Source organism: Juglans regia, chromosome 4 (genome assembly GCF_001411555.2).
Source record: "Juglans regia cultivar Chandler chromosome 4, Walnut 2.0, whole genome shotgun sequence".
NCBI lineage: Eukaryota > Viridiplantae > Streptophyta > Magnoliopsida > Fagales > Juglandaceae > Juglans > Juglans regia.
In genome coordinates, this window is record NC_049904.1 from 26,750,617 (window position 1) to 26,765,473 (window position 14,857).

The 14,857-nt window shown below is 38.3% G+C and overlaps 1 protein-coding gene and 1 non-coding gene across 3 annotated transcripts in view; one reads left to right on the forward strand and one right to left on the reverse strand.

Annotated features, from left to right (window-relative positions):
• The window catches only part of LOC118348291 (E3 ubiquitin-protein ligase UPL5-like), a 35,542-nt gene extending 21,477 nt beyond the window's left edge, over nt 1–14,065 (forward strand). For both annotated transcript variants that reach the window (XM_035689672.1, XM_035689671.1), the window contains 2 exons: nt 7,928–8,517; nt 13,404–14,065. In XM_035689672.1, the coding sequence (XP_035545565.1) occupies nt 7,928–8,517; nt 13,404–13,667 (854 nt within the window). In that variant the 3' untranslated portion in view covers nt 13,668–14,065. The remainder of the gene's footprint in view (nt 1–7,927; nt 8,518–13,403) is intronic.
• On the reverse strand, nt 5,843–5,981 carry LOC118348380. Its single transcript, XR_004801471.1, has one exon. It is a non-coding gene; the product is annotated as a small nucleolar RNA Z247 (small nucleolar RNA).
• Nucleotides 14,066–14,857: the final 792 nt, after the last annotated feature.

Below are 14,857 nucleotides of genomic sequence, written 5' to 3' on the forward strand. Positions count from 1 at the left end.
TAAAAGAGATCTAATTCTTGTGTGAATATCACTTATTCCTTCCTAGTTCTTTGTACTAAATCTACTCCTGGCCATCCAGCTCTGCATTGTCATAAACATCATATGTAAAAATTAGACATAAAAGAAAACAGGAAGACAAACAAAAATGAGTCGAATGCTCAGTAAATAGTACATCTTACTGTAAAACTTAATCTGGCCTAGCATGGATTTAGTTTCTGAAGACTCTAAACAAAATACATATAGCATCACAAATTCCCAATCATACACGTAATATATTTTTATGAAAAACCTCACATATATACATATATCGTCATATATGCACGTAGCATATATATATTCATCGTCATGAGCGGAAGCATACATAATCAGGGCAAATATGTAACGTGAATGCATAATAACTTGTTTATCTTGTCTTAACATGGAGTGAAACACGCTTGAATTCGTGTTCCACTTAACTGAATAACATGGAGTGAAACACGCTTGAGTCCGTGTTTCACTTAACTGAAATATATGGAGTGAAACAAGCTTGAGTCAGTGTTTCACTTAATTGAATAACATGGAGTGAAACACGCTTGAGTCCGTGTTTCACTTAACTGAAATACATGGAGTGAAATACACTTGAGTCAGTGTTTCACTTAACTTGTGATTAACCACGCTTGAGTCCGTGGCACCGTAACATTTCTTATCTTTCTTAATGCATGAGAATTTATTAGACTTCATGAACATTTCTAACATGGCATATTCTTGTACATGGCATAGCATAGTATGGCGTATTCTTGTACATGGTATAACATGACATATCATAACATGGCATTTTCTTATACATGGCATAGCATAACATGACCTGACATAACATGCTCTGAACGTTTTATGACATTCCATGGCATACATGATCTAAGTACTACATGAACATGACATACATGATTTAAGTACTATATGAACAAGGCATACATAATCTATGTATTATATGGACATGGCTTGTATAATCCGACTATTCCATTACATGGCATACTAGAATTACTACATGAACATCTCATGGCTTTCATATGATTTTAGTAACATTCAATCAATTGAACAACAAATTCATTCATTCAAGCATAATCTCATATTTCATCAAAGATCGTAAGAGGAATCTAACCTTGACTTGCCTCTTAGCGTAGCGTAATCAACCATCATAAGCACATCATATTTTCATACAAAACAATAATAATCACAGTATGCATGCATTTATATGATCATACTATTTACCTCTTAGCGCTTCTTCCTGATTTCCAACTTGTAGCTCGTTACCTATACGAGGTACTAATCGTCACTAACTTTTCTAAAAAGATGTGTCATAGCATTCTAAATACTTAAAATCATATATAATAATATTATTCAAAACTCGTAACATGTTCCTTAACTTCTATTTAAATTATAACTTAATAATTTTATAAAATCTTAGTTAAAAGTCGATTGGAATATTAACTAAATAATGGACTCAAAAGATACTTTAAAAAAGATACTTTAAAATTATGCTTTAAAAACCCTTAAATGCTTATCTATAAAAAAATAAGTATATGACTAATATATTTATTCAATTAAAAGCTTCGGCCTACTTAATTATCAGCCCGGTTTAAACCTCAAGCTTGCATGAAATCAACCCACTTAACCTAGTACTATAGTTTCTGAAATAATTCAAGTCCAACCAGATTTATAAACCAATCAAGTTACAACTAAGCCCAGCCCCAATAAAACTCAGCCTAGTAGAAAGGGTATTTTGGGAAAACTGAAGCAAAATAAATAAAAAGAGAAAACAGGCTTACGGGAGGGGGGTTGTGCGATGCTCACCGAGAGAGAGCTGAGTGCCACGGCGGCTCTGGGTGCCTGGGAGTGACGGGCGACGTGACTGGGGGGTCCCTATGGTGGTGCGACACCGAGAGAGGGAGAGAGAGAGAGTTTAGAGAGAGAACCAACAAACCGAAAACACTAGGAAAAGAAGTTAGTGGCCGACGGCAATGGGCTTACCGGAAGGGAGTGGGTGCGACGGGACTAGGTTGGCCGGCGTTTTCTGTGGTGGTGTGGGAGGTGGTCCGTCGAGGTGACTGTTGGTTGCCGAGAGGGGCTACGGTGGTGCTTGTGGGAGTAAGTTTCCTCTCTCTGCGTGAACGAGTTTTCTCCAGGAATTTTTGTGTGTAATTCAGAGACTTTGTGGGTTTCTTATAGGCGATGGGAGGGAACAACGTGAACCTTCAGGAGATTGGCTGAAATTTGAAGTTGCCTAGACTTTAGGAACCTATTCCTACGAGGATACAGATTTTGAGAGGATTTGAAGAGTTTGAGTTGGAGTTAGTTTCAAACTGGAACCCGAATCTAATACGGGAACTTAATGGATTAAGTATTCGAAGGTTTTTTATAGGGAAGGAATCACTAATTTAACCTATCTGATAACACATTTTCTAAAATGATAGTAAAAATATAAAGACAATAAAATAAATAAATAAATAAATAAATAAACAAAATACTAGTTTTAAGCCCTAAATTTTGACCCGTATGGTACACCTATATATCGTAAGATTCAAATTCAAATAGATTACATATCCAACTATCTTGATTCTGAAAATCCTGTAGGCAAGGAGTGTGTTGTGGTAAGTTGAACTCCTGAAATAGAGGAGTGTTTTTCTGTGGTCATATTAATCTGTTCTTCTACAAGCCCCCTCAATCGAAGGGGTAAGGAATGGACCCTTAGATTGTCACGCAGAAGCTAAAACCGAAGAGAAGGCAGCAGCTTGGTGAGAGCATCAGCATATTGATTCTTGGTGGAGAGAAGGCGGACGTGGAGCTGACCACATAGAACTTGATCATGAACATAATGAAAGTCTATTTCAATATGTTTTGTATGTGCATGGAATAGTGGATTACTCGCAAGATAAGTTGCTCCAATGTTGTCACACCAAAGAATTGGAGGGTGCACAACTGAGACATGAAGATCTGAGAGCACTGATTTGATCCACTGAATTTCAGCAGCTACATTTGCAAGAGACTTGTATTCTGCTTCGGTGCTACTGTGAGCAACAGTCGGCTGCTGTTTGCAGCTCTAGGAAATCAAATTTTTGCCCAGATAGTCACAATAAGCACCAATTGAGCGCCTATCTTCACGATCTGATGCCCAATCTGCATCACTAAATGTCTGAAGTTGACGATTTTTATTAGGTTGGATCAGTAGAGCATGGGAGATAGTATTCTTCAAGTACTTCAAAATTCGTTTGACTGCTGCCCAATGAGGCTCTTTGGGATCGTGCATATATTTGCTAACTTTATGTATGGCAAACGCAAGCTCTGGCTGAGTAAAAGAAATATATTGCAGCCCACCAACAATACTTATGTACAGATGTGGATCATAAAATGAGGCACCATCAGATTTTGACAATGGCTGGGATGTAGACATAGGTGTAACACAAGGCTGAGATTTATCCATGTGGCTGTGAAGAAGAAGATCGAGTATATAACGGCGTTGAGACAAATAGAGGCCCTTGTCACTTTTGATAGCTTCTATGCCGAGGAAGAAGCTTAGGGTACGTTTGGGTAGTGAGAAGTGTTGAGAATATTTGTGAATAGTAGTAAAAAAGTAATGAAAAAGTAATAATAAAATATTGAATAGTAGTAAAAAGTACGTGAAAAGTAATGAATAGTAGAAAAGTAGGTAAAAAATAATAATAAAATAAAGAATAGTAAGTGAGAGTGTTTGGCAAGTGAGGGTACTCTCACTTGCCAAACATAGCCTAAGTTTACCAAGGTCTTTGACTACAAAGTCATTCTGCAGCAGATTTATCACTCGGTTAATTGAATCAAGATCAGCACCATTGGTCATTAAGGCATCGAACTCCTTGTTCATAGCCTCTTGCCAACTGTGATGTTTGACTGCTTCCGAATAACACGTTGTTTCCTGATCAGTATTTGTGATTGTGGCCATGAGAGCTTTGGGAAGAGGATATCTGATGTGTGAGTCTGAGGGTAATTTAGGCCTATGGATATTGTTTTTGCTGTGAGTAGTCATTGAGTGGATATTCTAAGGTTGCAGTTGAGGTAAGGGGGGTGGAAGGGGAGGCGTTGGATTATGTTCATGCAGATTCAAAGTGATATCCCTGACAGGAGGTTCCAAAGCAAGAGCATGATCAGTCTGAGCATATCCTGTGGAGGTGGTGCTGCAATTTGAAAATTAGAAACTGTTGAAGGAGTGGAACTAGCAGGTGACAGTTTGAGATTAGCAGGAAGAATAACAGGAGTTTCATGATTAGGAGGATCATTAGACTGTGATGTTTTATATGGAAAGAGAGACTCATCGAAGACTACATGACGAGGGACAAAAACTTTGCCAGTGGAGACATCTAAACACTTATAATCTCGATGACCAGCACTGTACCCGATAAAAATGCAATTTTTGGATCGAAAATCCATTTTATGTTTATTATATGGGCATAAATAGGGCGAGCAAGTGCATCCAGACACACGTAAAAAATAAAAATTAGGTTTGGAATGATTAACCATTTCATAAGGTGATATATGCTGTTAAGACAGGAGATGGTAAACGATTTGTTGTGTAAACAGCGGTCAAGAAGGCATCTTCCCAAAAAACTTTTGGTAGATTAGAGTGTGAAAGTAAGGCAAGACCGACCTCAACAATTTGGCGGTGGCGCCTTTCAATGGCTCTAGCTTTGTTGATGCGTATAAGGACAAGTTATACGGTGAGTAATACCTTGAGTTTGTAGATATTGATTCAGGCTGCGGTATTCATCACTCCAGTCGGTTTGGAGGGCCTTAATTTTTGTGTTAAATTGATGTTCAACTGTAGCTTGAAATTTTATAAAAACTTGTAACGCATCAGATTTAAGTTTTAATGAGAAGAGACATAAGAATTTGGTGGAATCATCTAAAAAACTGATGTAATAACTTGCACCAATAGTGGATAGAATGGGAGTTGGCCCCCAAACATCCGAATATAATAATTCCAATGGTTTCGAAACCGAAACATGCAAACTTTTGAAGGGTAAAGTGTGGCTCTTGGCCAGCTGACATTCAGGACAAACAGAACATGCATTATTCTTAACAGGAAAGGAATGTGCATTATTAATAACAGGAAATGAAACATGGCCAAGGCGTCGATGCCAAACATTGGTAGAGACTCGAACACTAGAGAGAGCTTGCGGCTGAAGATGAGCAAGCAATGCTGAAAATGTGTAAAAGCCGTTACTAAGTGGTCCGCGATGCAGGACGTTCCCCAAGTAATCCTTCACAAGGAAGAAAGAAGCGCGAAACTCAAAAAAGACGTTATTATCAAGACAGAAATGCTGAACAGAAAGAAGATTTTTTTGAATATCAGGAATGAGTAGGATTTGGTTAAGAACAAAAGATTTTGATGTAGAAGAGAGAGTGGAAGTGCCACTTTGGACGATTTTCAAACCTGCACCATTTGCCACCTGAATATGATCTTGACCATCATAGTCCTCATTCCAAAGATGAATGTTGTTCAGATCATTGGTGAGATGATGGGTAGCTCCTGTGTGGGGATGCCACTCAGTATCAACATGTGCATGATTCGCAGCAACTAAAGCTCGATGCTGGCGATTTTGGGGCTGTTGATCCTGGAAAGATAAATCAAAACGATGAAAGCACTTACGTGCATTATGACCTGGTTTCAGGCCACCACGACCCCTGCCGCGATAGCCACCACCACGACCACGGTTTGAGGGTTGAAAGTTGGTAGCAGGCCGAGACTAAAACTGATAGTGTTGCTGAGGTTGTTTAGTGGCCATATTCATGGAAGCAGCAATCTGGAGAGTTTGATGATGCTAGTTGATCCGCGACTCACTGATAAGGAGCAATGAATACATCTCCTCCAAGGTGACAACATCAGACCAAGAGGTAACTGTTGAAGCCAAGGAATCATACTCTTGGCCAAGGCCAGCAAGAACGTAAGTGATAACGTCATCACCACTGAGTGGTTGGCCAGCGAGTGCAAGTTCATCAGCCATGTGCTTGATGGAAAGAAAGTAATCATTGGCAGACATAGCGCCTTTCCGCACATTAGCAAGTTGAGTGCGAATTTGAATAGCTTTGGCACGGGAAAGAGGAGAAATTTCTTTCAAGAGCAAGCCATACATCACGAGAAGTGGTAAATGTCATGACTTGAGTGAGAACATCCTCAGTGAGAGAAGCGTTGATGGTGGCAAGTATTAAGGAATCCTGACGAAGCCACTGGTCATATTGAGGGTTTGGAATTTTAACAATAGCACCTGAGGTGGGATGAGGGGCATCGATTTCTTTGGGAGGGGGCTTTACAGGGCCATCGAGATAGCCAAAAACAGCTTGGCCACGGAAGTAGGGTAGGGCTTGAGCTTTCCAAACGAGATAGTTGGAATTATTTAGTTTGATAGACAGTGGCAAATTTGAGAGGGACGGAAGGGTGGGCGGGGCAGCTACTGTATTAGAAGTGGATGAGAAGGAGGAGGCCATTTGGGATCAGACGTTGGTCTTTGTTTGGCTCTGTGATACCATGTAGAAAAGGCTAAACTTTGAATTTTCTATATATTGAGTTGTGTAAGACAAGGACTTTAAATAGAGTATGAAAATAACAGCTATCCTACTTTATAGCCTATATATTGTAAGATTCAAAATTCAAATAGATTACATATCCAACTATCTTGATTCTGAAAATCCTGTAGGCAAGGAGTGTGTTGTGGTAAGTTGAACTCCTGAAATAGAGGAGTGTTTTTCTGTGGTCATATTAATCTGTTCTTCTACAATCTGTAACTCCCAAAATTAACATTTGTACACGTAACTGTGAGTTTGTAGCGTTGTTAACTGTTTGACTTCCAAAGTTAACATTTGTACATGCAACTGTGAGTTTGTAGCGTGGGTTATTAATATCTGAATGTAGTCGCACACAATATCTGTCTTCATCTAGCTCACTGGTACCTACTAGGAACAGAATAGTTTTTCAAGTGTTATACGATATTTTAGGAGCATTATGACTTGATTTCCGTTAATACATGTTTGACATAATGTAGAAGTCGGAATATGACTGGTACTGCAGCCACTACACTCGAGTGTGTTTGTGATCTGTTGAGCCTTACGGTCTAGATTTTTCATTTGTTGAGGTCTATGCATGATTAGAATTATGTGGAGGGTAGAGATCGTAGAAAAGTGATCCTTGTGGAAATCTTCTTTCCTTGTATAATACAGACAGAGTGGTTCTCAGTCTGTAGTGGCGATGGCATGTTCTGGTTCTGGAATATGGTTAATGTGAACTTGGGCTAGACGAGACGTAATCAATACAAAATCTGATCCATCAGAAGTAATATACAAATCTGACGCATCAAAAGTCCAATAAAAAACTAGAAGACATATTTCGATGCACATATCTATAAACAATAGGTGACATGAAACCAACCTAAGATATATGCATAGATATAAAAGGGAAGACCGGGGGCCAGACCAAGTTGGATTGTGGTGCCTAAAAAAAATTGAAAACCTATGTAGAATGGAAGGTCCTCATAATCACCTTGAGCAGTTCCTTCTCAACATAAGTACCGAAACTTCTCGTGCAATTTCAGAATCACAATGGCGTGGATAACCTAGATGCCTGGAACAACCCAAGTACTGAATCATTTTCCAGGAATGAGGTGGTATTTCCTCCTTTCCTCAAGTTACAAAAGAATTATTTCTGGAACAATTGTTTGGTGTTAGGTTGTAATATTAGTCCAATTTCAGAGAAGCTGCCTGGAGCCTGTTTTGGGTTTCCCTCATTCTTTTGGGAGTTGTATCATCATGCAGAGTTTCCCTGCTTCCGCATTCTGAATTATTTTCTGTTATAGTAAATGTTCTATGGAGAAAAAAACATTTTTCAAAGACAATCATGATCAATTTATTCATTTTCTTCTGCATGCAGCATCTAAGGTGGATCCCTTGCACCTTGAATATTTCAACTTCTCTGGCCGGGTAATTGCTTTAGCTTTGATGCATAAAGTGCAAGTAGGCATTGTCTTTGATCGTGTATTTTTCTTACAATTGGCTGGAAGGGACATTTCTCTGGAAGACATAAGGGATGCAGATCCATGCTTGTATAGTAGCTGCAAGCAGATTCTGGAGATGGATTCTGATTTTATTGATTCAGATGCTTTAGGACTAACGTTTGTTAGAGAAGTTGAGGAGTTAGGAACCAGGAAAGTCGTCGAACTTTACCCTGGTGGGAAAAGCATTGTTGTGAATAGCAAGAACAGGGAGGAATATGTTAAACTTCTCATAGACCATCAGTTTGTGAAATCTATCTTAGAACAGGTATCACATTTTGCTCAAGGTTTTGGTCATATTCTTTGTAACACCGGGCTCCAGAAGTTCTTTTTCCAAAGTTTAGAGCTTGAAGATCTCGATTCGATGCTTTATGGAAGTGAAACTACCATCTGCGTGAATGATTGGAAGGCACATACTGAGTACAATGGCTACAAAGAAACTGATCCTCAGATATTCTGGTTCTGGAAGGTAAGTGCTTGCAGGATTTTACTTTTATTATTCTCTCTAGCTCTGATTAGTATCTTCTCTTGCAGTTCCATATTTTCTGTTATTTCCTTTTTTTATTATCTTATTTTCTGTTTTTTTTCCTGTTGGAAAATTTAAGATCGCTTCCTATGTCTTATAATATGGGTTGCCTTGTGGGTGAAGTCTTCATTTTTGGGTATGCTACATGCCTTCTTGTGCCTTTCTAGATATCTTTTTTTCCAAAGTTCTATTTAGCTCATCCTTTTCCCTCTTCGCTAATTCTCACTATAATGTTACTTATAGAAAATTCTCACCATAATTTTAATTGATGTGATTTTTTTTTTTATCTTGCTTTCAAAGCGTAGAACACGTTATAAGAGATGTTGAATGGGGGCTGGTTGCTCCATTATTTGCTTAATTTAAAAAAATTAGTTTTTGTATGCTGGGCACCTTTGAATGCCTCTAATACCTTCTGACTATTCAAATGGCTTACCCAAGGCAGGGTGTGTTTGTTTTTGGTAATAGAAGAAAGGAGAAAAGAGTTTTCTTGTGTAAACATGCTTATACTTACAAGGCTGCATAATGACAGTTGGAAGATAAATGTATGTGAATATCATCAATACTTTGCATGGTCTTTAAAAATGGGGTTAGAGTTTGGTGAGGGTAAATATAGGGATTAAAGTACTGGGCATAATGGATTCAGTCAAGTTCTCAATGGTTATGGGCAATTATGGCTTAGCAATATTTACTAATTTTTGAAGATGATAATCATCGAGTACTTGAAGAATGTGATCCTATTGTGGAGTAAAAATGCATGTCCTATTTCTTAGCAAATCTTGCTGTGGTGCACCATGAGTTTTTGGTGTAGACCATCTAGCAAGTTTTCCACTGGAAAAGAGCTAATGGTGAATTAGTTCTGCTCTTATTCCAGGAATAAGATTGATCTTTCTGTAGATAGACATTTCTAGTGGAAGTATACAACAAAAAGTACACAGGAAGTTTTATTCATAAGAGAAGGCATAGCCCAAGTACGGAAATATACATGAGAAGTACCTAACTAGGGTTTACAACAAAAAATAGAAAATCGTGGACATTTATTCCATTAAAATCAATGACCCTTTGCTTATAAGAACAATGTTTTACTTATTAAAAAAAAAAAAAAAGAACAAGATTTTAAGCTCATCCATTATTCTCTCACTATTCTTGAAGCTTCTATCACTTCTCTCCCACCAAATACAGCAACACATACATATGAGTCATTCTCTAGATTGCTGCCACTTGTGGATTACCTAGGAGTCCTCTCCAGCTTTTTAGGAAATCCACTAGCCTAAGAGGCATGGCCCATGATAATCCAAGTCCCGCAAAAAAATCATCCCACAGGATCTTGGCCACCTCGCAATGTAAAAAATCATCTCGTTCTTCTTACACGGGCAACACCAGTCCAACACCATTACCCAACGTTTCTTCAGATTATCTGTGGTAAGAATCTTACCCAAGGAGGCTATCCAAATTTTTTAAAAAAAAAAAACTGCTTTTAGAGGGGCTTTCGTCTGCCATATGTTCTTCCATTGAAAGGAGGTCATACCCGGGCTCGTTAGAACTTGGTGGAACGATCTGACTGTCAATCTACCTTTCTTGGAGGGGCTCTGGTTCATCTTTTCTATGGTACCCTTAGTCATTCTTATAGAATACAGTAAATCAAAGAACTCGGTGACAACCTCCAACTCCCAATCTTGAGCTACCCTAATGAAGTCTACATTCCATTGAGGGGAGCTACTAGTGAAGACCAAGAGATCAGCTATCGCTGCATCCTTCGCTCGTACAAGCTCAAAAATGGTAGGGAATGTGTCTTGGAGGTTTTGTTCACCACACCATTTGTCATACCAAACTTTGACACGAGAACTGTCACCCACCACCATACGTGCATGTCTGAGGAAGATCTCCCAACCCTTTCTAATGTTTTTCCACAGACCCACTCTATATACACCGCGAACATCATTCGAGCACCATCATCTCCAAACTTCAAATGTATGACGTGCTTCCATAGGGCTCTCCTTTCGTGTTGGTACCGCCACAACTATTTACCCAAAAGAGTTTGGTTGAACTTCATCAAGTTATAGATCCCCAATCCACCCCTAGAAATTGGTGTACAAACACTTGAAGCTTCTTATTGTAGCTTCTTAATATGGTTGGCAACCTTTATGGGGAGCAGGAACAAGGACAAAAAATAAGTGGATAGATTAGAAAGAGTATATTTAATCAAAGTGAGCCTACCCCTTTTAGACAAGTACAACCTCTTCCAAGAAGCTAATATTTGCCCCACATTTTCAACTACAACATTCCAAATCCTCTCAAATTTGAAGGAATTACCCAACGGTGAGCCAAGATACTTATTGGGTAAAGAAGATACCTTGCATCCCAAGAGAGAGGCTAGATTCACCTCATCGGGGACAACCTCCACTGGCACCAATTCAGACTTTGAGAGATTAACTCTCAAATCCGAGACAACTTCAAAACAAAGGAGAGCCCTCAAAGATTGTATATGCCCAAGATTTCCTCCATAGAAGATGAGAGTATCGTTAGCAAAAAGCAAATGAGAAATATCAATAGAGCCATAATCACCATTCCCCACCGAGAAGCCATATAGAAAGCCACCTTCCACAAGGCCCAAAATCGTCCTACTGAGAGTTTCCATGACGATTATGAAAATTAGTGGAGAAAGCGGGTCCCCGTGTCTCAAACCACGGGAGGAGTAGAAGAAACCCAACAATGAACCATTCAACAAGATAGAAAAGCAAACTATAGAAATATGCTTCCCAAGCATACCATTTCGCCCCAAAGCCACTTCTTGCAAGTAGATAAAATAGGAAATTCCAATTGACGGGATTATAAGCTTTCTTCATCTCTAAGTTGCCAAGTAACCCAGGTTCTCTAGATTTGAGTCACCCGTTCGAGACTTCATTTGCAATTAATACTGAATCTAGAATTTGTCTACCTTTGACAAATGCATTTTGAGGCTTCAAAATTAACTTCTCCATCACTGTACTCAATATATTCGCTAGAACTTTAGAAAGTATCTTGTAAACTCCATTCACAAGACATTGCATCTTGTCTTGTTTAGGCTCAGCCAATAGCCTATGATTATTGGTGGGGCGATAGTCTCTAACATCCACAGACCCCATGTTTTTGGAAATTAGGGCTAAAAAAGCAGCATTTAGATTTTTTTCAAACATGTCATTAGCATGAAATTCTTAAAATACCCTCATAAGGTCATCCTTGATCACTTCCCAACAAACTTGGAAAAAACCCATGGTAAAACCATTAGGGCCTAGAGCCTTGTCACTAGCCACCCTATGATTTATTGGTCTAATGATGCAAAAGTTAATCCATCCACTTTCAGTCTCCATGTGTATTGTTCGGAGAGGAGGTGCTCGTAGAATTGTACAATGTGGTTCTTGATGACTAACTTATCCGAGGAAACTTTTCCGTCTACAATCATCATCTCAATAGCGTTGTTATGTGAATTAGCCACCCGATGGAATAACTTCATGCACTTGTCTCTCTCCTTGAGCCATAGCACCCTTGATTTTTGTCTCCAAGAGATCTCCTCCATCAATGTCACTCTTTTGAGTTCTGTGACTACATGACTCTTGCGAGTTCTCTCAAATTCAGAGAGAGTTCTTGCCTCCTCGTCCTCTAGACACCGTAGCTCTTCCAAGGGAGAGCGCCTCTGTTGAGGTTGATAGTTACTTTTGAAATTAATTTAAATACAACATTCTTATATAGATCATACTTTATTTATGTGATAGAAGAATGACATGATTCATGAGGTCGAGAATTACTTTTAAGTGGCTAATGACATATTTGACCAACGTACACATTAACAAGTCAAGAAGAAAGTTACTTAGCTTGTAATTAGGTTTTTCTCTTCTGTACCTCCTGTGTATTGGGTCTTTGCCTAATTATGTGGATTAATAAATTATTCTTATATATATACAAAAAAAAAAAAAAAAGGTCAAAGAGGAAAGTTATAAGGAATCGACATAGGACAGACATGGGAACGCGTTGGGAATTGACAAAGCTGGCTTCTTTTGTACATTTGTGTGAGATAAGTCCTTTTCATTATGCTAATATTTTGCGAATTGATGCAAGTAGTGAAATAAAGGCTTTCACGTGGTGTAGAATTAAGTTTTTTGGCACTGGGTGTCCGAGAGCAGCATTCTGACTAATGTTGGGGCCTGGCGGTGCACAAGCTCTCAATAAGGAGTTTTCCGTAAGTGCACATCGGGTTAATTCAAAGGGGAAATCTTCAAGTCGGATGGCCCTTAAAGATTGTTTGCACATAAGAGGATTTAATACTTAGACCTTGGAGGGAGCATACCACAAGCCTAAGGCCTTGTCAGGGTATATGTGATGATCGAACTTAAACAGACATAAGTGCTATAGAATTAATGCATTCTTTTGGATGCTTAGAATACCATATTAAATTATGGCCATAGATAACTCCTTGTCGAGGGCCTGTGCACTCTCGAGATTAGTCAAGATGCTGTTCTCGGGCACCCAATGCCAATAAAAAAAAATTATGGCCATAGATAAAAATCATAAGTGCAGCAATAGTTTTTGATTGCTAATTTACAAGGCACCCAATACGCCTTGAATTCATGGCATTACCTTCCACTCTGATTTGAATACCTATAAGCGTACTTTGAATTTGCGTAGACAGTTGTCTGATCTTGTACTTTTTTTTGCTGTCTAGTTCCACTGGGACATATAATCACCGACAGCCTAACTTACATGCTCCACCATTAAAAAATTAACCTACCTGATGACAAGGCATTAGCATTTATTTATTGCCAGTTTGAATTTTCTCATGGTTAAGGAACTTGCAGATCGTTGGCGCAATGTCGGCAGAGCAGAGAAAGGTTCTTCTCTTTTTTTGGACCTCAGTGAAGTATTTACCGGTGGAAGGTTTCCGTGGATTGGCTTCTCGGCTTTACATCTACAAGTCCACAGAGCCTCAGGATCACCTGCCTTCATCCCACACATGCTTTTACCGGCTGTGTTTCCCACCATATCCATCTATGGCCATCATGCAAGATCGCCTACACGTCATCACCCAAGAACATGTAGGCTGCAGCTTTGGTACTTGGTGATATTAGTTACATCTTTGCATTTGGGGTTGCGAAGGGTTTTTGATTGCACATACTCAGCTTGTACAGATTATAGGAATATCGTGTTCGTCATTTAGACTATGGAAGAAGCTGCTTTAATCCTCTTATTTTGGGCCCTTTCCAGTGTCATTGCGTTTTTCTCGACTGTCTGTATAGTTATAGTATGAATAAAGCTGGAGGCAGGGGAAAAAAAAAATCTCCACTTCCCATCATGAACTTCTTGCCTAGTGTTAGATATTTGCTTTATCATGACGTTTAAGCACCGAGGTTCTGCAATGACATGCTTAGTCAATTTCCTCTGATAGTCTTCAGCTTCTTGTTAGTGTGTGAATTCTTTCAAATATTTGTTTTATTTAGAGAATATTTGGGTTATCACGGCATTGTTGTTTACATCCATTACTATTAATTGCTCTCTTTTCTGCAAATCAAGATTTCTTCTAATTCTTATTCGACGGTGAGAATCTCGAAGAAAGAGGAAAGACAGACACATGAATCAGGTAGACTCTTTTCTTACAATATTCTCAGCAAATATCATAGGATCCATTTCTTTTCTTTTTCTTGGGTGGAATTTGAGCAACATTTAGCGGATTCGGCAACTCCAAAATTAAAGCAATACATGTAATCATTCCAAAAATAGGTTTCTGAAAGTTTTTCTTAGGTTCTGTTTGAATAGTAAAAATATTTCATCTCATCACATTACATAATTATAATTTTTTTAAATTTCTACACAAAATATAATAAATAATTTAATTTTTTCAAATATTAAAAAATATTATTTTAATATTATTTTATTTTATTTTCATCTCAATTCACTATTTATTCAGCAAGTTAGAATCATTATGAAGTTCAGTTTTATTTAAAAAGGATCTAATATAGAACTTGACATTCAATGACTTCTATTATGTTCATTCAAAATGGGACTCATGCATCGTGCCATTGTTTTCATTTTCCTTTCTTCTTTATTTTTTGTCAGAATTAACTTCAATTTCAGATGCCAGAGACCTGAAAGTTATAATATTCATTATTTTAATTATTTCACTTGTCAATTTAGAAACTCAATAATTAACATATTTTATATTTTACATTAAAAGCAAACTATTTATTTCAAGTGAAAATGGATATCCCACAGAAGCCATGATGTCTAACTAAACTCTTCAGATTTTCCTCGCAAA